The sequence below is a fragment of the Ochlerotatus camptorhynchus genome, unplaced genomic scaffold (assembly GCF_037179485.1).
Source record: "Ochlerotatus camptorhynchus isolate MF236.1 unplaced genomic scaffold, CSIRO-AGI_Acam_v1.1 ptg000037l, whole genome shotgun sequence".
In the NCBI taxonomy this organism is placed as follows: Eukaryota; Metazoa; Arthropoda; class Insecta; order Diptera; family Culicidae; genus Ochlerotatus; species Ochlerotatus camptorhynchus.
The window spans coordinates 1,407,107-1,431,385 of NW_027040528.1; the positions used below are offsets into that span (position 1 = coordinate 1,407,107).

General features: G+C 42.0%; 1 protein-coding gene across 1 annotated transcript in view; it reads left to right on the plus strand.

Annotated features, from left to right (window-relative positions):
• Ggamma30A (guanine nucleotide-binding protein subunit gamma-e) overlaps positions 1–22,442 on the plus strand; it is a 149,843-nt gene extending 127,401 nt beyond the window's left edge. Inside the window, exon 3 of the mRNA XM_065234280.1 lies at positions 21,896–22,442. Within this exon, the coding sequence (XP_065090352.1) occupies positions 21,896–22,001 (106 nt within the window). The 3' untranslated portion in view covers positions 22,002–22,442. The remainder of the gene's footprint in view (positions 1–21,895) is intronic.
• Positions 22,443–24,279: the final 1,837 nt, after the last annotated feature.

Here is a 24,279-nt window from a genome sequence, read left to right on the forward strand (position 1 = left end):
CAAGCGCTGAGTAACCAACGCTGTTAATGTCCCAGAAATGTCTCCATACGAATGAATAAAAGTGAATCACAACTGAGTAAAGGTGACTCATTCTGTGAGGGAGTTTCATTTTCAGTGTGGGAAATTGGTTGATTTTTTGTGGGAAGTTGCTTCAGCTTTCCAGGAAATTCAATGAACTTTTTCAGGATGTTACTCGAATTTTCTCTAGAACAGTGATGGAAAAGTTCGCGAAAACTCACTATGACTCGCGAACTTTTCCCTTGGTGAACTTCGTGAAATATCGCGAACTTTTCCAACACTGCTCTAGAATGCTGCTTTAACTATCGCTGCTTTTGCCAGTGGTGGTGGGGGAGATACCCCTCACCATCTCTCCCTAACAGAAGAGTTTGGTAAAAGAGATGATCGACCCGATTCGTGCCTTCTTCAAAATTGCTCGCTTTCTACTCTTTATATACAATTTTCACACTGCCGTACTCTAACGAAACTATACTTCCATCTCCTCATATATCGTATTAAATTACCACTTTAAGTATGATATCTGAAGTTAAGCATCTCCAACTATGTACATATATCGTTAACTTCACGCATAGAGTAAAACACACATGATTAGTTAAAGAAGATTTTCAAATGTATATGGAGAGTTGCTCAAACTTCCATAGGAAGTTGCTCTAAAACTTGCTCTGAAAGTGGTTCGAGCTCAAAGATTGCCAAGGGAGTTGCTAGATTGACATAAAACAGTTGCTCGATCTTCCCCAAGTACTCAATCATCCACAGAAAATTGCTCACATTTCCTTAGGAACAGAGGCGAGTCCACCTCCAAAGATGTGAGTGGAACAAGGTGGTATGGTCTTTTAGAACTTTTTGACTATTTTGGGAATCGTAAACTAATTCCGGAGATGTAAGGCCGGAACGTGTTCTGGTTTGTAAATGTCATAAACCCATCATGTGACACATGACATGAGAATTCAAAAACTAGTTCAATGGTAGTAGAAATCAAAGCATAGGACTATACTGGCCCCATCCAGCCATGTCCCGGGAACCTTCAGCCCCAATTACTAGCTACTTAGGGCCAAAGTCCATCATGCGTTCATTTAGCCGTTTTAATCGTATGTGCTCTTAAGTCAGAATTTCTATTTGTTAGAAGGTTAAGATTTTATCATTTGAGGATTAATTCAGGGTTTTAACTATGTTCTCTATAAGATCGTGGGTGTGACAAAGTTTTGACTGTCCAACCCAGGTATTTGTGTGCGCCTCTACTCAGGAAGATGCTCTACGTACCCTTAAGTTGCTCAATGTTTTCCGCGAAGTTGCTAAAATTTTCTCAAGAAGCTTCTCGATCTTCCCCAAGAAGATACTCAATCTCACTCACAACATTTCTTAAATTTAATTTGATGTTAATTTATATTTTCTTTGAAGGCGAACTCAAAATTCCTTTGAATGCGACTCAATCTAACTTGAACTGGAACCAGGTGCATGCTCTCACAGTTCCAAAATCTTAGTTGAGAGCTTTTTATGCTTAAACCATTTTTTTTATTCGTAAATTGTGTGACACTTGGAATCAGACTCGTCTCTTCCATCATAGTTATGGTTTATACCTAACTGCGCTAAGGGTGACCACCTTCTCGGCAGATTCTGCTCAAAAAGTTTACCAGATCTAACTCTGAAGCCCTCTGAACCCATTTTCAGCCATCGTAGCAGATTGTTTCACGCTTGTCAGCATTTGAGAAGCGAATTTCCCCGTTTCCCCGTTGATAGAACACTCCTATGCATCTGATGTAGGTATCTTCACACACGTTCAAACCTATACGTTATATGACGGCCAGTCCACACGGCCGATGAGAGGAACTCAGTAACTAACTCGAATTCAACTCAAAAAATTGCAAAAAGTGGGGCTATTCTGTGAGTGAGTAAAATGTTCCTCACATCCCCGGAAAACTACTTGAATATGAGGAAACCGATCACAATTTTACTCAGTCTAGGAGTATACTAATACATATCGATTTTCCTCATATTCAAGAAGTTTTTCCTGGAAAATCGAGGAGTTCACTGAGTAACCCCACTTTTTAAAATCGACTCAATTTTGAATATCTTTTGTTGGATGTGCACCACAAAAACTGAAAACGTGAAAATTTCCAAACCCACTTCGTTTCAGCTGCCAACCACACGCATCGCTTTGATTTACTACATCATTCCGAAAGGTTTACTCATGTTTGGAAGCTCGAGTTGGGAATTTTGTCCTAAATTCCAACGATTTCAGCTAATGGCAACTCGAGTCTTGGATCATCCCAGAGACGATCTAACGTGACAGTAAGTGGATTAAACAAAGTGTTGGTACTTCTTTCGTTGAAACGTCCTAACATCATGCCAACACGGGTCGAGCAGAAACCGAAATCCAATAGAGGTGTATGAACGGTACAGACTTGGCACCACCACCACCACCACCAGCCTTTTCTAATCAAGTTATATTGAGACCGTAATTCTTGTACATGGCAGTCAGTGTTGCGTTTCATAGTGGTCGGTTTGGTTTCGATGGGTTTTATGTCCCGTGTGTGTCAGTTGTAGGAACTCTGTGATGGCTTCAGCCCAAGGACGACGACGACAACAGCATAAAATGGGAACGTGTCTTCGGGTGTAAGTGGGCAACACGTGTGTGATGGGAGCGTGGGGGAAAAGTCGGTTGCATGCGCAGCATGTAACATGATATACCATTAATCCACCCTCGGTAATGCTCTGCCAGGAGAGTTTCTGCTTTGGGAATTTGTTGTGCGAAAATGGCACACATGGCAAGAACACAAACCAGACGAATCCCATCGAATGGGTTCTATTGCCGTTCGATGAGGGAATTACTTTTTTTTCCAAACGTGGAGCTGCCTCTTGTTAGAGTAATTGATTTTCTTATTCATCCCGACGAAATTTGAAGAACTTCCTGAGGATGTTCTAGGGAAACCTTGGAAGTTCGAGAAACTTGCTGAGGAAATTAAATCAACTTCTTGAGAAAGTTCCAGCTACTTCCTGTAGAAATCGTAGAGTTCGAGATCTTTTCTGAGGAAATTTTAATGTAGAGTATGGAAAATTCAATCAGCTTGCTGAGACAATTGGAGCAGTTTTTGGAGAAAATTTGAACAACATCCAGAGTAAGTTTTAACAGTTTGAGAAAGCTGAAGCATCTTCCATGAAAAGGTTGAGAAATTTCATCATTAGATTTAAGCCATTTTTAATGAAAAGTTGAGAGATATTTCACGAGAAAATTAGAGCAAATTTCTTAGGAAGTTCGAGAAACTTCTTGATGCAGTCTAAGTGACAGGTAACTTGTATACTCTTTATAGAAGTTTGAGCAATTTCCTAGGAAAATTCAAGCATCTTCCTGAGAAAATTCATGTTATATGCCAAGGAAGTTTGAACAACTTCCCGAGCAACTGTGAAATTTTGCGCACATTTCTGCAAAATCTCAACCTAATATATAGGAAAGCTCGAGTGACTTCCTTTTTCGTATCAATTTTCAATTAACGACGGTCTCTGTGCCGCAATCGAGTGCCAATCACTGACGAGCGTCGATTACTAATTGGTGATTCATTACTAACGGCAATCGAGTGCCAAAGAGCTGACTTCCACATCTGGAACCTTTCGAACCTATCAACACATGACATGGGCCGGGACCAACGGCTTTACTTTCCCTTCCTTTTTTCCGTCTCAGAAAAAATCCCAAAAAGCAGTGACGCATACCACTCAACCACCCGGTGCCGTCAAGTGCCTCCTTTAGAAAGTTTAATTTCTTGAAAAAAAAAATAAGCAGCTTCCTATGATCATTGTAAATATTTCTTCAGAAATTTCGAGCGACTTCCTACTTACTACTTCCTAAGGAGGTTCAACCAACTAGGGGAAATGGATTTAATGTTGGTCTAAATGCCCCTAATTTGGGCCCATACATAAATTCAGCAATCGACTAAATTTCCAATAGCAAACCAAAATATCCATTAGTACCGTCCCAATGACACGGTCATCTAGATAAAATTGATAAATAGCAGATTTTTAGCGATGGGCTCATTCCCGAGTAGCACACTTTCATCACAATAAGTTATAGCATCCCACTCTAAACTTTCTATTTCTCGCGTTATACTCAGAAAGTTCTTACAAATACCTAAGATACCTGGAAATACTTAAAAATACTTAACCTATATTTTGCATTGGGTTGTTACCACCGTTGCTAAACCCATTTTAGTTGTTTATTTATCGGATGTCGTCAAGGATTTTGTGTGAATATTTGAAAACTGCAGTATTCATATTTTAAGCTTTAACAGCTATTTGAAATGTTTCTTTTTGTTTTGTAGGCATCAAGATATGGTCTTGGAATAAGAGAAGATCATTGCAAAAATGATTCGCCTATAAATTAATGTCGTCAACGGTGGAAAAAAACAGCCGCTGATTATTTCTCCAATGTAGAAACAAATTGCATCATTTTCGCATTATACCTACACTATTAATTATGTCACACTTTGATGTACATTTAGGATGATTCGTTCGACATGTTACAGGAAGAAGTCAGGTTGACAATCATCGAACCTTTCCCCTCGTTATTCGTTTGGTTTTATCGACCGTTGCGTTATAAGATTAAGTACTTTTCGACCGTTATGATTAGGCCATGTAACACTAACTTAAGACTCTTAGGACTATCGAATCTGAACAAGAAGTTGTGGTGAAGGTTTTCCAAACCATTCGCATTGTACTTGTTGCCGAGCTTGTGACATCTGTAGGGTTGCATCTTGTAGCTTCCCACCGAACGTGTTTATTCTGCAGTAAAGTGCCATAATTCTGCGCAGGCCTAATTCCAGGCTGTTTTGAAAATTTCTAAAATAATAAGAAATTGTATATAATTTGAATTGAATTGAACATTATGGTAGGTATTAACCGCTTGTGCATGGTGAAAATATAAAGTTAGATAAAACTGTAAAATACTGCAACATTTTGGCGAAATGCGCGGAATTAGGTGCTGTGCAGAATTATGGCACTTTGCCGTACATAGTAAACATGTTGTAAATATGAACTACATTTCCTCGGATTTGAAACCGTCAATTCTCATCTGTTAAACCATTATTATAGCTGAACATGATTGATAAGCCATATCTACTATGTGTTGATGTAGAATCCATTTGTTCATTGATTGTATCAGCCAGTGTTGGGAAAATATCAAAAAATCAAAGCTCACAAACGCCGAAGATCACGCTTGATTTTTGTAGACAAAAATCAACAAGCAAACAACTGCAGTTGTTCGCAGCTCGGAATATCAAGCTAACAAAACTCACCAGCTGCAAATCTCAACAAACTGTGGTGAGATTGAGTTTCATGATTTTTGCTTTACACCCGAATGCAACCGAAACTTCCATAACGGCTGGCAGCAGTCACTTCGTGTCTGCCATCGGTGAAGAGTAAAAAGAGAGCAAACTACACTTTCTCTTTCTAAGAAAACGATGTGCAACGGATCAGCTTGATTTTTGCTCGTTGTGAATAGTCTCGCAATATCAAAGGAGCTTGTAAAATCAATACCAAGCATGATATTTTATTCCACTTTCACGTGTGATATTGCGAGCGCATGAGAGCGGAAAAATATCAATTGATTTCTGATTTTGCCAACACTGCTATCAGCTAACAGCAACGATTGTAAAACTTAAATTTAATTAATTTATTTCAAAACATGAATGTGAATAAACAAGTATCGATTGTTTAAACTTTTGAATAAAAACAACCAACCAATCAACTTCTTTTACGTGTCGCGTTCTGGAACGATCGAGATGTATAAGTCTCGAATGAAACGCTTCGATTCAACCGGGATAATCTATTTGCCACTACGGATCAGAAAGATAGCGATGCTAGTGTTTTGAAATCCTCAATCACCAGCACCTTGTCGTTGGTGGTTCCAATTACTAAAACTGGGAAATTTATGTTCAAATGAAAACATCGACTACTAGCAAAATGCCAATTAAACTACTTCACCAGTCTAAAGTAACACCGTTTTCCAATGTATGTTCCCCGAAAAGCGTAATGCAATCAGCACAATTTCCTACTGTAAAAGGTTCGCTTCATCGTCGTAGTTCGACAGGTAAATGCGTAGCGTAGCCCTGATGTCGTTGACATGTATAGCCAAGAACTTATTCTTCTCCATACTTGGACAGCTTGTGCTAACACTCTTGGTTACATTCTTGGGTCTACCATGTCAATCAATGGTTCCTTATTTTCTTGGGAATCTGGACCAGCTCTGTAGAGGAGTTCAAATTCATAAAAGCGCACTGGAAAGCCTGCCCAAAACTAGAGAGGTTCTAGAACCTCTCTGCTCTAAAACATCAGTAATTCGAATAACACGATTTTCATCATAATAATAAGATAAGATAATCATAATTGAAAATAAATATACCAATTATCATTATCATTAATATTATTATTATTATTATTATTTTTATTCATCGGACAAACCACGGTCTACATGAATTAACTTACACAAGGCACCCTTAACACTATAGCATTGATCGAAGTCGTTGAATGAAAACATTAATACACCCAACCGGGGGATGTAAGATTCGCTTACAATTATGTGTGATTCATCATCAGAGGATGTAAGTGGAGACCGCATGAACCGAGGATGCGATATACCTAGCTGCGGTCCAATGCAAGAAAATTGGAGACCGAAAAATGTGGAGTGTATTAGTGAGTGAAATTAATTATGTCGAAAAAAATAGAAAAAAGGTTGCCGACTGGACTCGAACCACGGACGTTGCGATTATCAGACCTGTGCTTTCTCCACTGCTCTCTCCATGCTTCTGAATATGGTTAGCCTAAAAGCAAACATGAAGCGCTCATTTTCTCGCATGCTCGACTTCGTATGCTTTTTCTGCTGGAGAGATTCGAGGCAAGTGTGTGCGTCGTTCTACAATGTTATCCAATGTGCGTCGTTCTACAAGCTTACTGGTATAGTCGAAAGCGTAGAAAGAACACGAAATGAAAAAGACAAAAAACCATTACATCGCCTGTAAGGTCAACTTCTAACATTCGCTGCGATGTTCATGAACAGAGGATGATAGGAAACGGAACTAACATTCATTGTAATAGATTTTTGGTTTGCGTGTACTAACATTGAAATCAAATAGATAAAAAAAAAAACTTGGTTGAATTCAACACACATTGCCCTAATAGGTTCATTCTGAGCATAATCGGTCCTCTGAAAGTTAAGCCTCAAGATCTGCCGTTGACGGAGTTGTCTGGGTGTAATACCAAGGTTTATTCGAGAGAGTATGTAGGGAGCGTCAATTTCTCCTAACAGCAGCTTCGCAACAAATACTGCTTTCTGTTGGCTTCGCCTGCTTTCCAGAGTTGTCATTCCTACACGCAAACCAAAAATCTATTACAATGAATGTTAGTTCCGTTTCCTATCATCCTCTGTTCATGAACATCGCAACGAATGTTAGAAATTGACCATGCAGGCGATGTAATGGTTTTTTGTCTTTTTTTATTTCGTGTTCTATCTATGCTTTCGACTATCAGTAAGCTTGTAGAACGACGCACATTGTAGAACGACGCACACACTTGCCTCGAATCTCTCCAACAGAAAAAGCATACGAAGTCGAGTATGCGAGAAAATGAGCGCTTCATGTTTGCTTTTAGGCTATCCATAATCATTAGCATGGAGAGAGCAGGGAAGAAAGCACAGGTCTGATAATCGCAACGTTCGTGATTCGAGTCCAGCCGGCACTCTGTTTCCAATTTTTTTCAACATAACTAATTTACCTCACTAATACACTATACATTTTTCGGTCTCCAATTTTCTTGCATTGGACCGCAGCTAGGTATATCGCATCCTCGGTTCATGCGGTCTCCACTTACATCCTCTGATGATGAATCCCACATAATTGTAAGCGAATCTTACATCCACCGGTTGGGTGTAGCAGGCGACAGCGACTCTCGTACGGTGGTAAATCGTTTGGGTTATTCCAAGGCAGGAACCGGAGCGCGTATCTTACGAATCGTGATTGAACTGCTTCTATCCTTTTTATCCAGACCTCGTGGTGAGGACTCCACACGACAGAAGCAGATTCTAGCCCGGAACGTACAAGGGAGTAGTACAGTGATCGTAAACAGTACGGGTCGCGAAACTCTTTCGAAATGCGGAAGATGAATCCCAGATTTCTGTTAGCCCTAGCGATGATGTTGGAGTAATGATCCCGAAACGTCATTTTGCAATCAAGCTCCACTCCAAGATCACTGAGGCTTGTGACTCTTTCCAATGCTTCTCCACGAATCGTGTATGGCCAGCAGATTGGAGATTTCTCGCGGGTGAAAGATATCACGGCACATTTTTTCACACTTATAACGAAATGATTCCTGTCACACCAGCCTTCGAAGAGATTAATATACTGTTGAAGCTTCTGGCAGTCTTCTATAGATCGTATTATCAAGTACAATTTTAGATCATCTGCATACAAGATTTTACACCCGTCTGGTAGGAGAGAGCAGACATCGTTGAAAAACAGGGAAAATAACAGTGGTCCAAGATTGCTTCCTTGTGGAACTCCTGAGCTGTTGCTGAAAGTGTGCGACTCAAAAGTGCCAAGTTTCACCGAGTTTCAACTCCTAAGCAACTCTACTTGGTCGATCCACCTTGCCCACTGTGCGCCTCTTCTTCTTGTTCCTGTTGGGTCGCTTTCTAGAACCATTTTCACTGGGTCGTCGTGCGGCATTCTTACGACGTGCCCAGCCCACCGTAGTCGCCCAATTTTTGCAATGTGGACGATGGATGGTTCTCCCAGCAGCTGGTGCAATTCGTGGTTCATTCGTCTCCTCCACGTTCCGTCATCAATCTGCACTCCACCGTACATGATACGCAACACCTTCCGCTCGAAAACACCAAGGGCGCGTTGGTCCTCCACGAGCATAGTCCAGGTCTCGTGGCCGTAGAGGACCACCGGTCTAATCAGCGTCTTATAGACAGTCATCTTCGTGCGGCGGCGAATTTTAGAAGTAGCTAACTAAGTTCTCCATATTTGGTTGTAAAAATGTTCCAGTCTCCATTAGCATTGGGCGATTTTGAGTCGAAACTCGAATAATCGATTATTTTGCATTTACAAACGCAATCGGCTGAATCGATAATTCTCTTTCGATTTAAAATGCGAGGTTCAATTTGATTCAATTATAATATATGACGATCTTCCGCTCTTGATCCTTCTGAAAAATGTCCGTCGACGGCAAAGAACACGCGATGCTGCCATGAAAGTTATCTGGCGGGATTTGCAAAACAAATTTAAGAGCGATGCTCTGAGAAACAAGTACTTTGAAAATAATTTATCGAAATTAGACCCAAACTCTTAAAGAAACTCAAAAACATTTTGAAAAACCTCAGAAGCCTATTCCAGCGCTTTTTTTTTTGATCACAAATTCGGAAAAAAAAGCTCAGAAGTTTGCTAAGAAATTTGAGGGTTCTCATATATTCGGTTTGTCTAGTCCGTTAAAGAATCAGGTTGCTCTGGATTATCTGAATAGTTTTCCTCGGGAAAATATTTTTGATGATTCTTGGGGGACCTATTTGGACGAAGTAAGATCTATAACAAAAAAAATATCACAATATGAAAGCTCAAGGTGATGATGGAATTTTATATCTATCATAAAAAAAAAACTCCTAGAGAGTACTTTGTCTTTCTGGGTAAAATTATTGAAAAAATGTCTACATTTGGCATATTTTGACAAATGCAAAAGTAGTTTTATTTTTTATGCCGGATAAAAATCCAGCTGAAACTTCTAGCTACCGTTCAATAAGTTTGCTCTCTTCAAAAAGTAAAGTTTTTGAAAAGGTGATTTTGAATAGCAATTTGGATTTTGCTATGGGCATTCAACTGCTCATTAACTCTCAAGAGTTACCAATTTAATTCGTTCAAACAAATCTGAAGGCTGGAAAAATTACACAAAGAGCAATACGTTGAGAACTGGTGTAAAGTCCCAGAGAGAAAGTAACAAAGCCAAAACCAAGTGATGATAAATAGTTCGTCGAGTACATATGATTTCATGATGTAACGTATGATATGATAATGATAAATCATAAATTTGCAAAATGTAAACCCATTACCTGGATCAGCAGAAACTTTTTGTAAGGTGTCAATTTGCTCTATTCAGATACAAGCAGAAGCTAGCAAAATAGTTTTAGAGAGCGTTTACTCAACTTTTTCACAGGAATTATTCAATTGGCCAGTCGCACTGAATAGCAGTATACAGTAAACGCTAATGTTACTTCTATGCACATATTAAACAACTTTAAACTTGTAGCTGCAAAACAAAGCTAATAAAGTGAATATATTACTCATTTGATGATTTCTACTCAACCAACCACTCTTGCTGCATAACGTAAACATCAAAAGTGCTCTTCTAACAACTAAACAACCTGTACTCCGCCAATACACTGTGTTAGCGCTACTTTTGTTAAACTAGTTTGTTACTTACTAGGCTCAGTCGTGTGTGACACTTTGCGGAACCAAAAATCCGTAATTTTTGAATTAACATTTTAAACAGCAGTACATCTAGGTTAGTATTGGGTACCAATTACTCGTGGTGGGGTCGAGATTGATGGGTTAACAATTTCGAATGGAAGCAGCTAGGTAGGAAACAGGTTTCTGAAGCCTCTTTCAGATACTACTCTCAAACGGTTGACCAAATGCTGGCTGTGCAGTGGCAAGTAGCACAGAAATAGGTGAATAATAAGACTGGGACACAATGGCTGTAAAATGTGTGGAAAGACGGGGATGGTCACCTCAAACTCTAGCATCAGACAAACAAAGGAATTCGTAGATCGCCTGCATCCCTGCATGTAGGGAAGATCACGGGTTCCCAATACATCTCTTACTTCACTGAAGGGTTGTCTACCTCGGGCCACTAGGGTATCCAATGATGTGATCGATGTCATCATAGCCGGTTCTTCACCTACATATATTGCTCTCAACGAGGTTTATTCAGTAAAGATGTGCGTCTAGTGAGTAGTGGTTGGACATAAGTCTTGTCAACCTGTACTCAGCTAATACACCGTGTCAGCGCTACCTGGAAGTATTTTTAAAGTCATCTAGGTTTATTTTTAGACTTGTACAGTTTTACAGCAAATCTGAACTAACTAGTCGTGAAAAGGGATTCATGTGCACTATTATAACGCCTCTACTCAGCGATCTTGTTGTAGAAGGGCATGTAGATTTGTTTACGTCAGTTCGAAGTGTTTGCGTAGCGAAGTTGGTAGTGTCAATGTTTGCCAAAGCGGTCGTCTTGAGTTCGAGTCCAGTTTGCGATACAGGGTAACAAGTTGACTCACAACTAAACAGCAGAATAACAGCTGTATAGAAGCGTAAATGAATATGCAATAAGAGCTTGTCCCAACAGCCATAAGTAGCTGACTAAGTTCGCCAGATTTGCTTGTATAGAGGTTAAGTAAAGGTTGCCTCATATCATAAACGTTTGAATACAGCTTGAGGCTGTATAAATGAAATGAGTAAAGTTTTTACATCGAGAAAGTTGTGAGTTGGGCGGTGACCATATGGGTCCTTTTTTGTTGTTTTGAGTGTCATTGATCATGTTTCGTCGAGAAGATGTGAGTAGTAGTAAAATTATGTTTATTTCTGTTGATTATGGTAGTACATTGATTTATCATATTAATTGATGAGCCTACCAGGCTCTTCATCTTTGTTTAATTTGATATTCTAATTTAAAATTTGCGTTTTTCAACTAGTTTACAGAATATCGCTTTGGGGATGTGTTATATTTGAATTATAAAAAGGAATAACCTACCTAACTACGAGTATAACTTAACTTAACGAATTAGATCACGTATGATCTGATGATTTTATCTCTGACAGGTGTCTCTGAACCATTCCAGGATGAATACTCTCCGTTCTTCTAATGTCTGAATTCCAGCCAGGAGGTGGATTTCAGAGTTTCTAGTCCGCGGGGGACTTGTTCTGGTCCTTTGGAGTTTAAGGTGATGGCATTTTGCGCAACTCTCCCAGATTGGCATACCGTACTGAAAAGAAGCTTGCTGTCTGTGTTAGCCCGAGGTACACGACCTCTTTGGACCATTCCACCACTGAGCCGTTTAAGCCGATCTTATTATTCTCAGACGGAACAAGTCTGGGAGATTTAGAGTGTGGAAATATGATGACCTGGGTCTTTGCCGCGTTGATACGGATCTTCCAGCTGTTGAAATATTCAGACAGGACGTCCAGGCCTCTCTGAAGTTTGGCAGTCAGAGCTCCGATTGCCCTACCCTTGTAGATGATGGATGTGTCATCTGCGAACAGAGACCATCAGGGAGAGCCGGCATATCGGAGGTGAACAGGTTGAATAGAATGGGGCCAAGGATGCTTCCTTGTGGAACCCCAGCTCCGATGTTGAAAGCATCCGATGTGATGCCATTCAGAGAGACTCGGAACGTCCTATCCGATAGATGGTTATTTATTATCTTCACTATGAAGATTGGAAGACCGTAGTGCTGCAATTTGAACACCAGGCCATCATGCCAGACATTGTCGAACACTTTTTCAAAGTCCAACAACGCCATGGCAGATGTTTTCGAAACAGACTTGTTCCGTCTGATAATGTTTGTTACTCGAGTCAACTGGTGGACGGTCGAACGACCTTTCCGAAAACCAAACTGTTCCTCGAGTAACAAGTTGTTTTCTTCGGCAGATGTTAGGAGCCGGTGATAGACTGCTCTTTCGAAAAGTTTTGATAACCCTGAGAGAAGGCTGATTGGTCGATAACTTGAAGGAGAGGACGGATCCTTCCCAGGTTTCCGGATGGGTATGACTTTAGCTGACTTCCAGCACGAGGAGAAGTAGCCAAGTTGGAGGCATAGATTAAAAATCAGTGACAGATGGTTGTAGAATCTGAAACTCAAGTGTTTGAGTTCCAGATTCAGGATGTTCTCGAAACCTGGGGCCTTCATATTTTTAGATGATTTGATATAGGCCAACAGTTCGTCAGCCGTAATCTCAGATTCCTGTGGAAAAATGTTAGAAATCTGGAGAAAATTGGTTGCATTTTCAGCAACCTCAGATTCATGATGGCTGACGATGTTTTGTCCGAGATTATGGCAGCTTTCTCTTCAGGAGATATCAGATGAACCACTGGGTCAGATATCAGGTAAACCAATGGGTATTGGCTTATTTTTAAGAATTTTGGTTAGTTTCCAACAGGGCTTTGCACAATCTGGGAGAGAGCCGATCCTGTTAGCAAAATCCTGATTTCTGAGGTCATCCATCCTGGTTTGGATGGTTTTTGTTAGTCGATTACAGTGGGTCTTAAGGACAGGCAGACCAGAGCGTTGGTGCTGTCTTCGGATGGTGTTACGGAGTCTTATAAGGTCTTTGGTAGATCTGTCAAGGTTCAGAGCAGTGTTGGCAAAATCAAAAATCAATTGATATTTTTCCGCTCTCATGCGCTCGCAATATCACACGTGATATTGGAACAAAATATCATGCTTGATATTGATTTTACAAGCTCCTTTGATATTGCGAGACTATTCACAACTTGCAAAAATCAAACTGAGAGTTGACTCGACACAAAAATGATTCCATTGCACATCGTTTTCTTCATCGCATAGTTTGCTATCTCTTTTTAATCTACACCGATGGCAGACGCGAAGGAACTGCTGCAAGCCGTTATGAAAGTTTCGGGTGCATTCGGGTGTAAAGCAAAAATCAATAAACTCAATCTCACCACAGTTTGGTGAGATTTGCAGTTGGTGAGTTTTGTTAGCTTGAAATTCCGGTCTGCGATATCACAGCTTGCAAAATCAACCGCAGTTGTTTGCTTGTTGATTTTTGTCTACTAAAATCAAGCGTGATCTTGGGCGTTGGTGAGATTTGATTTTTTGATATTTGACGCTCAAGCGGCACAACACCCAGTGCATGTAAAATAAATATACATACACTGAAAGTTGGGGGGGGGGCTTATTTTATAATAATTTTGAGAAGGGGCTAACAAAATCGGGAAAGCACTGTCAAGTGCTGTCGCAATGATAGGTAAAGATGGTAAAGATTGAATAAAAACACCCCCGTGCCAACACATTCTTGAATATGTTATATGCGATAGTTAGAAGATACTGAGAGGTTAGCACATATCATCGGCAAGAGACGTGCGTGTGAGAAAATTTGCGAAAAAATCCAAGGGCACCGGTGGGATTCGAACCCACAATTCCCATTCAGTACACGGGTGCATTGCCAATTATACAACGGTGGACCTATGGTCTACGGATGTATTTGGCTAATGACATATGAGTTTCGAATCCGTTTCCCTCCCTTAGTCTTTTTGCGCAAGCGTTCTCAATACACAACAATCGTCTATTACCGACGATATGTGCTTGTACCGCAACCACTCAGTATCGGTCGATGTGAACAAACACAACTCGTCTCTGTTCTACATCACACTTGTTATATGTTATATGCAACAGTTAGAAGATACTGAGAGGTTAGCACATATCATCGGCAAGAGAATATATAACAAAGACCTGGGGGAGTACCAGCCTACAGATGTAAGAACAATTAATCGATATGATATTTAAAAAAGAAGAAGGGTCTGTGCCTAGGGGCACGAACGGAAGCTTGACTTAGGACCGCTAGTGGACGGAACAAATATGTTGAGCCTTTAGTTCTTTTACTTGATCGATAATCTATTATCTTAACTCCTTCTGGATTTGAATTCGTGGCCCTGAAAAGGGCCGTTTGTTTGTTGGTTGTTGACCCTGAAAAGGGCCTTTTGTTTTTCAAATGGTGGCCCTGAAAAGGACCGTTTGTTGTTTTTTCCTGGTGTCCATCGAAAGGGTTGTTGGAGTTGGATGGTACGGAACGAATAGGTACTAATCACTGTTGCCTTTTGGTGCTTCTTTTAATTTTGACGCTATTTGTTGATAGCTATTTGTTGATGAATGCTGTTGCATTTGCTTCAGTGGATCGATAACTAACACGAAATGCCTAAACGTGCTACCAATTGACGTCTGTGGGAAGGTTTAGAGCTGTATGATTTACGCAAGTTTATTCTCTCACGGTCATTGAGTATGACCCAAAGCTGATAATGATTTTCTGAACACTGTTATTGGCACTGATTGATGATTCTTTGCTGTTATTTCTCTCCATGATTCAAACATATTTCAATTTTGTGAACTTGTTTTACCCATTATGTGGAAATCTTAAAAGAAATTCTATAGCGTAGAAATATAGTGGCCCTGAAAAAGGCCATTTGGAATCCAAAAGATTAACATGCTGGTACTTTCGGGGTGCCGTGCTTAAACCATTGCACAGCGGTTGAAATTTCGCTGGTGATCAATGTTGTAACCAGCCTAACGAAATGACTGCAGTGGAACGTCCGAAAGATGGTGAAACTACTCAGAGAGCCTCCGATGTTCGCGTCCTTCAGGTTCCTACCAAATTTGTGGTGACCATCTCCGTCGCCTCCCTTAGCTCAGTCGATAAAGGCGCAGCTACAAAGCATGCTGGAGGTGGCTGGGTTCGATTCCCGGTTCGGTCTAGGAATTTTTCGGGTTGGAATATTTCTCGACTTCCCTGGGCATAGAAGTATGATTGGACTTGCCGCACAATCATATCAATGCAAAAATGGTACAGGCATCGAAAGCTCTCAATTAATAACTGTGGAAGTGCATCTAGAACACTAAGTTGAGAGCACGCAATAAGCTAATATATGCGATATACAATAAGCTTGAAATGCGAAGAAGAAGAAGATCTCCGTCGCAAATGAAACTGCCATTTTGGATCGAAGCGCACAAACTGGTGTACTTGAGTATCTCCAGAGACAGCGTGCTCAGTTGGCTTTCCTGGCAGCAGCGTTACGGTTAGGTGATCATTGTAGTCAAACTCAGCTGTGTAACGTTCGAAGGATGTCGTTGCCGTTGGTAATGCTTCTCATGGAGTATTTTTCGTCAGAGCGTTCCTAGTTGCAAGTATATGGCAGCATTTACACCAGACCAAGAAGTGCTCGACCTGCATTGAATTAGATTGTTGTGTAAGAACAACTAGCGCTACTTGACTCATTCACACCAGTCGATGCCGACCGGATGAGTACAGTCGTACCTCGATATAGTTTTAGTTAAATGATCTTTATTTCTTGTGTTTGTGTGGTTTACATGTATGAATTTTTCAAGTGACACAGATGCGTCTTTTCAACTTTAGTACAGTGAGGTTTTAATTATTAATTACAGTTCCTAGTCCTATCAGGCCTGTTTTAGAGAATGACCACTTTGGTGGGATTGGTATGATTTGAATTGGAAAAAGGAGTCTACTTATAACTACTATTTACAACTACAACTAACCTACAACTACTATATACACCTAACCTACTATATACAAATTGCTTATCAAAGCATGTTCTGATAAATTACATTTTTGTGCAAATTTAGTCTTAATTTCGTTAATTTTGGAATCTATTTTGGCAATGCCTGCCTCTTCATGTAAATTTGTTATTCTAGTGTCGAAAGGACGATCGAGAACCATCCTCAGCACTCTATTCTGAGCGACCTGAATTTTGTTCCTGTGAGTCTGTGCACATGATTCCCACACCGGAGCTGCGTAGAGGATCGCAGGTGCTATGATTTGTTTGTAGACGGCCAGTTTGTTTACCCTTGAGAGGCGGGATCTGCGGCAAATCAGCGGATACAGACACCTAACCAAGGTAGAACACTTGACTACAGTTTTCTCTACATGCGAACGGAAGAGGAGCTTTTCATCGATCAACATCCCGAGATAGGTTACTTCGGCGGACCACTCAACCCTTGTGCCATCCATGATTACAGTACAAGATGGAGCCGGTTTCAGTTTGGGCGATTGCCGATGTAGGAACATGATCGCTTGTGTTTTGGAGGGATTGATTTTAATTTTCCACGTGGTGGCATAATCAGCAAAGGCGTTAAGGCATCGTTGAAGTTTGTTCGTTATTTCGCGAGGCATCCTTCCTTTGACGGCTATTGCGGTATCATCTGCGAACAGGAAGAACACGCAACCGTCTCCAAGGGGAGGAATGTCGGAAGTATAAATGCTGTAAAGCAACGGGCCCAGTAGACTGCCTTGCGGCACTCCTGCTGGGATGGAAAACGTGTCGGAAAGACAACCATTCAACGATACCTTAAACGACCTTTGCTGAAGGTAGTTACGGGTGATTTTAACCAGATGTAATGGGAAGTTGAAGTTACAAAGCTTGTACACAAGTCCGTCATGCCAAACATTGTCAAACGCCTTTTCAACGTCTAACAATGCCAGGGCTGTGGACTTGGATACAGCTTTGTTACTTCGGATGTTATTCATCACCCGCACTAGCTGGTGATTGGTGGAGTGCCCCTTTCTGAACCCAAACTGTTCCGGAAGGAGAATGTTATTTTCCTCGACAAACTTGAGCAAACGATTGAGAATGAGTTTCTCGAACAATTTGCTCAGCGCTGAAAGGAGGCTGATTGGTCTGTAGCTTGAAGGCAATGTTGGATCCTTACCGGGCTTGCGGATTGGTATGATTTTTGCTACTTTCCAGATGCTTGGAAAGTAGTGCAGTTCCAAGCATCTGTTGAAGATAGCGGTTAGAAGAGACTGCACTTTCATGCTGAGTCTCTTCAAGATCAAGTTGAATATACCGTCAAACCCGGGAGCCTTCATGTTCTTGGTGCATTTCAGCGCTGAGCAAATTTGTTGTACTGTAATCATATCCGCCGGAGGCACGACACAAGGGGAGGCATCTAGGTTTTGAACGCATTGCGCAACCTGATCATCGAGCGGACTTTGGATAGTCGAGCCAAGCAAATGCGATGAAGCGACATGCTTGCCGATCGCATTTGCTTTCTCCTGTGGGGTAATTAAAAGCCGATCGTCATCATTTTCGACTTTGAGAGGTGGAACGGGTTTGGGATGATTTTTCAGGACCTTGGCTACCTTCCAGAATGGTCTGGAGCGGTCGTCCAGATTCTGGACAACACGCCCGAAACTTTCATTTCGGAGTGAGTCCATTCTGGAAGCAATCTGTCTGTTCAGATCAGCCGTTTCACGTTTTTTGCCCAGATCTCCAGTCCTCTGAAACTGGCGTCTACGAACATTTCTCAGGCGAATCAAAAGTTGGGTGTGGGAATCAATGGCAATAAACTTACCCCTCACAGGAACTCGTCGGACGCATGCCTCGTCAGCCACGGTTATGGCTTGATGGAGTCCCTCCAACGCTCGATCGATGTCCTCCACGGTGTCAAGCGGCGGGTTGTCGATGATGTGCCTGTCTACCACGCGTCCAAACTGGGCCCAGTTAACGCGATGGTAGTCCTTGCGCAGACTTGAAGCAGGAGCCACGTTGCAGCCCAGTTCAGCCACCACCGGTTGGTGGTCGGAGCTGAGTTCGTTCAAGGCTACCGGCTTGGACAAGCCGATATTTGTCATGAACAGGTCTAGCGTCGATGGGTTGCCCGCCGGTGAGATGAATGTTGGTTCATCCGAAAACCAAACGGAGTACAGCCCATGCTGTGAGTGGTCGAACAGGAGACGACCGTTCTGGTTCTGCTGGTAGTTCCGCCAGGCCTCATGGCGAGCATTCAGATCTCCTCCAACGACGAAGCGGGAACCGTTACGGGTGATGGTGGACAGGTCCTTCTTGAATTTAGCCGCTAGTCCACTGCGGCACACTGTCGAGGGCAGTAGACGGCGATGAACTGGACGTATCCAGTCGACGACTCCACCTCCACACCAAGGGCCTCGATGATAGAGGTGCGGATATGGGACAGAGTGTGGTATTTTATTCCTTTCTTGACGACGACCGCAACACCACCCCCCCTGGAGCTGGTGCGATCAAGCCGGATAATGTTGTGGTCAGGCAACCAGAAGCTGTCACCGGACTTTAGATGGGTCTCGGTTAGAAGGCCCACGTCGATGCTGTGCTTGCGGAGGAAGTCGGCAAGCTCAATCTTTTTTGCTCTTACAGAGCAAGCATTCCAGGTGACGATAGTTAGCGGTTTAGACGCCATACTGGATGATGAACTTACCGAGCACTTGGATCTGTTCGGGCTTATTGCGGCACTTACGAAGAGCACCGGACATGTTGACGAAAATTTCCATCAGTTCATCCGCTGAGAACAGATCGGGGTTGTTGTTTTGTCCTGTTGGTTGTCTCCAGAATCCAGGGGGGGATGGAGAGCTTTGGCCAGCAGAATCACCGGAAGCTTCTTGAGGAGGGGCGGGTTGCACCCGCGAATTCGCTTGCCTTTGCTGGGGAGCACGAAAAGGCGGAAAATCCTCCGTCCTGAATGATGGGGTTTTGTCCTTCTTGCGTCCTGGTTGATTGTTGCTTGACGCCTGCTTTCGGATGCGTTTGAAGTCCTCGCGTTTGGAGCACTGTCTGTCAGAGCCTTGATGAGCACCACCACAGTTAGCGCATTTTATCGCCACGGCTCCATCCGCAGGGCAGTTGGAAGTGGCGTGTTCTTGAGCGCAGTTGCTGCAGCGTGGCTTGATGTTGCAGTTGCGGGTACCGTGTCCAAAATTGAGGCACCTCATACACTGCGTTACGTCACGATGGCCGCCACGGTATGGCTCCCACCGTACGATGATGGAGCAGATTGATCGGATGGCTTGTAGCGCATTGAGCGTCACTGTCCCTTTCTGGAAGTGCACCAGGAAAAGACAATCCGGGTACGTCTTCACGTTTTCGTCTCTCCTTGTCATTCGGAAGACAGCGATTGGGGCAAGCTTGTACCGGTTGATTTCAGCTTCGACCATCTTGGGGTCGAAGTTTGGTAGACCCCTGATGACTACCTTGAAGGGCTTCTCACCGGGGATGTCGTGCGTGAAGAATTCCGCCTTGGTATCCTTCAGATGTTTCACGGCCACTTCGTACTCCGCTTTTGTTCGGAGCATCACCTTGGTGCCGATCCTGCCGAGCTTAAACTCAGCTGCAACGCCCAGCGATGAAAGATCGCCAATCAGCGTGTTGAGTGGGACTTGCTTCACCACCAGTGGAGGAAGCTTCATTTTTGCTGCACTCGGGGTGGCAGCAGTTTCGTTGTCGACGGCGTCTGCAAAATCACCAATGACGCTGACGTTCGTCGCGGTGGCATCGTCCCGTCCACTCGCACCATCGGACTGGCCTTGATTTTTCTTCCTCTTCTTAGACCGCTTCACCGTGGCTGAGGTGGGATTCCCTACATCGGTGGGAAGAGTAGCGTACCTATTCGAAATAGGTACACTCAAGCTACCCTCACCGCTGTTCTTCTTCTCCGTTTTCTCTCGGAGCCTGCTCCGGGAGCGCTGTCTTCCCATCACACGAAGCGACCGACACTACTGACGACGCGATTAAACTGCGAATGTTTGGAACAAACTAGAAACTTTAGAACAACTCGACAGAGCGAGCAAAGACCGAACTGTACTGCTTGACGTTCAAGCAGAGAATGAGCCTCCGTCCGTGGCTCGAAAGTAAATGACGAAGAAAACAATTTGGCAAGCGTTTTTCTCCTCCCTTCCATTCATTGGTGAAATGGTGAGCGGTCAACCGAGCGGTGAGCTCTCTCATGTGAGCATACACAATGTGTCGTGTGTTCGATTTGCGCTCTATCGTTTCGTCCGTGTTTGGGATTTTTCGTTACATGTATGAATTTTGATTTTTTTAATATGACCCCCAGTATAGAAATTAAAGACGTAGTTCTACGTCAAAAAATAGATTTAATCGGCCATGGCATCTCTGAGGTGCAAATTTTTGAAAATAAAAAGTTTGTCCCGGGCTTTTGCGGGTTAAAATTCAAACAAGACAGAACGAAAGGGTACAATCAAATTTCCTAGGCGATCAGTGTATTTCTATTATGCGTGAAAATTATAAGTCTCTTGACACGAGTAGGTAAAGGAGGAGGAACAATCCAGAGTGGTACGATGGTCTAGTGCTCTAAAAAACAGGAAAAAGTGATTAAGCTTTCGAAAAAGATAAAGTTTTTGAGTAGTCAGCCTCCCACCATTCGAGCAGTAATATGGGTGCGACCCTTGTTCGACTCCCTTCCCCTTTTTCTCGGTTGGAGTTTCGTATTCATACAGCAGTTTAGAGCGACAAATTCCCGGAAACTGATACAAACAACCATTGAAAACAAAGAAAAAAGAACAACACACTTTCCCGTTCGTTTCATCAGTAAAGTTTTCCTCCACTTTTCATTTTGCGTGGAGTTCGGCCCATTTCGCTGCATTCCATTGAAATTGTCTAGAGGGTTTAATAAATTTTCAACTTTTCAGAAGTTAACATTACCGCCCTCGACGCGTTGAATTGTTCCGCTTTTTCGCTTCTGTTGCCTGCCGGGATTTAACCTGTGAACCAGTCTAAGCAAACAACCGAAACCCATTGGATAGGCTGACTTGTTTTCCCTTCTCTTAGTGGGGTCCAGCAGAAACATGAAAGCAAATATTTCAATATTGGAGCCACCTCGGGGCAGCAAATCACGACCAACAACGGGCTGGTCTATACGTGGAGCAATGTGTGCTCTTTTTCAGTTCAATGTTATTCAAATTTACCCTATGTGTTGTTGGCACAAGGTGGATCTTTCCAGTTCTTGTTGGTGGGAAAAAGTTCGACCTACCCACCTGATGTTGAGGAATTCCAGTGAAACCGACGTCAGTCAGTCTACAGTGAGCTATTTGAGATTGGTTTCGCGGGACGGCGAGACGTGCTTTCCAGTCCAATTACCATTGGGCTCCTGAGATGAACAGGAGAAAATATCAATCATGGGGAGGTAAACATTTACTTTGCCGGTAACCCAGCGCTGAAAATGTGGTTTGTTTATTGTAGGTGTTGTTATACTCGTTTTGGTTCGCGTTGGTCTAAACTTAAGTAGCTTACCTCTAACATTAATTTCTGCTCTCTTCTTTCTCCCCCTCAGGATGCGAGAGTACGTCGAGGAGAACGAGAAAAACGACCCGCTAATCCATGCGCCCGACAAGAAGAACAACCCCTGGGCGGAGAAGGGCAAATGTGTCATCATGTAAATACCATCTCTCCAAACAACCGAACCACATCCCATACACATTAATAACGTATATCTAGAACAAACAACAAACAACCTTCTTCACCTTTACTTCCGCCGGTGGGAGGGAGGGATGGATGGAAGGGTTACCGAAACCGATTTGGTAACCTGCTGGTCCAACCTTCGACTCACTTACTTACTGAAACTTACTCTACCAAATTACTTTTATCTCAAGAAATCAATCAGGAAGAAGCGGAAACAAAAAAAAACAAAAATCCTGCTATCCACATTCGGTGTTGTGCTTTCAGTTTTCGTTACACGTCCGGTTTGTTTTGGTTCTTTGTTTTTCTTAGTTAGTTGGAATGTTATGTTTGGAAAAACGAAAAAAAAAAATCAAAATAAACGAAAATACTCTTTCTGGAAGAAATATGAAAATCTCAGCATGATCCTGTACAAAACCAAAGCTTTGTTTTATTTCTCGAACCGGAATACCAACATAGCAAAGGTGCAGCCATTTCTTTCTCCTCACCACTGTCAGGCCTGGTTAATTCATTCCGGTGGAGGTTCTGTTTATGTTTATTATTTGGTTCTTGGACGGCAAATTGTGAGAAAATTTGGATGGAAATTCGGTCGTCTTGTACAGAAAATTCATGCTGCTCCATTCGGGTTTTATGTTTACGTTGGTCCTCCATTTGTTTTGTACCAAAAGTGTATGTTGCGGGAAACGATGGGATTGACTGGACTGGACTGCCTTCATCATCTCTATCAGGGGAGTGGATGTTGATTTGTGAGAAATTTGGTTTCGTTTTTGTTAGAAGCTTAGTAGAATAATTCAGTGTCCGAACGAGTCAATCATCGAGTTCCGAATTTCTGTTCTCGCCATGACAGATAAGGGAGCCGTAGCTGTAATCTTCCCTTCCGTTTATCAACCGGCATTCGCGGATTTCCATCATGAGCGTCCCCAGCGCCATCACCACCAGCTGCAAAATCATCATCGACAGTGGTATCGGAAGTTTTGGCGGAGTTGACGAATACTGCTCCTGGTGGAAAATGTGGACAAGAGTAAAATGGAGGAAAATCAGCGAAAGTATGGAACCGATTTTAGTTTTGATTGAGTTACATTGACGTGTGAAAGAAGAAACAGATAATCTAAGTTTGAAAGTACCAGATAGAAGCCACGGAAGTTAACAGAATAAAACATACAAACACAAATACCGAGATGTTTACAGTAATTTGATTTTTTTCGATAAAGGAACTTGAAGTTGCAAGCCAAGCAGAAGACACGACTTCTACCATCTGTCGTCGGTCAGTAATGAGTTCGTAGGCCCAACTTAACAGATGGCGAGCAATCAGTAGTTTCCAGTATCAAGTTCTTGATGTGCAATCTCACTTACACATATGCAACCTGGCACACTTTTTCCCGAATTAGATTCAATTTAAGTCAAAGTCAAAGAGGACATTTCCCAAACTTGCGTGTTAGTCCGATATAGCCGGACAGATGAAAGTTTCTTCCAGTGATTCAGTCCGATAGTGGGGAGCATAGTGACTCCGATCGCTTTTTTTATGTGTAATCGTCCCAGCAACATTCGAGTCAGAACGATCTAGGTAAATTGTCGATAAACTTCTACCGAAGAAAATAAGTGATAGTTTGAAAATTCTTAGATTCCACGTTCCGTATTCAGGGGCTTTGAGGAAAATTCTCCCCACAACTTACGATGTAAGCCGAACAAATTATCAAACATATAGCACTCGTAATCTATCCGATGATTAATCTTAAACTCACAATCATATGACCAAAATATACAGATAAAAATATAAACAGAAAACAAACGAAGCAAAACCTTTCTACTACTCCCCCATAGCAATGTCATCCAAAACAGAAGCATACAAATTAAAATAAACACACATTTAATAGCATTCAGCAGTTAGTCAGACAAGAAAATCGAATATTAATAAGTCACGTTCCAGCGTTTCAACTAATTTGTAGCTTGTTTAGTCTAAAACATTCGATAGACATCGGAGTAAAAGCAAATATTTGAATAAAGGCAAATAAAACATTCGATCAGCTTCAAGCGTTGGTTTTCCGCAAAGAATTTGTCAGAAATATTCCATCATACCTTGATCCAAATAATTTTTACACAACCATACAGAATTTCAAAGGTATCCGCAGAAAATTTCCTAAGCTATTTGCAGAGAATGAATAACCTATTCAATTTTTGAGATATTCTTATACCAATCCATTTTGTTTTAGGGTCGTAAGTAACGTGGTTCAAGTAATACTTATTGTAACCTGAATCATC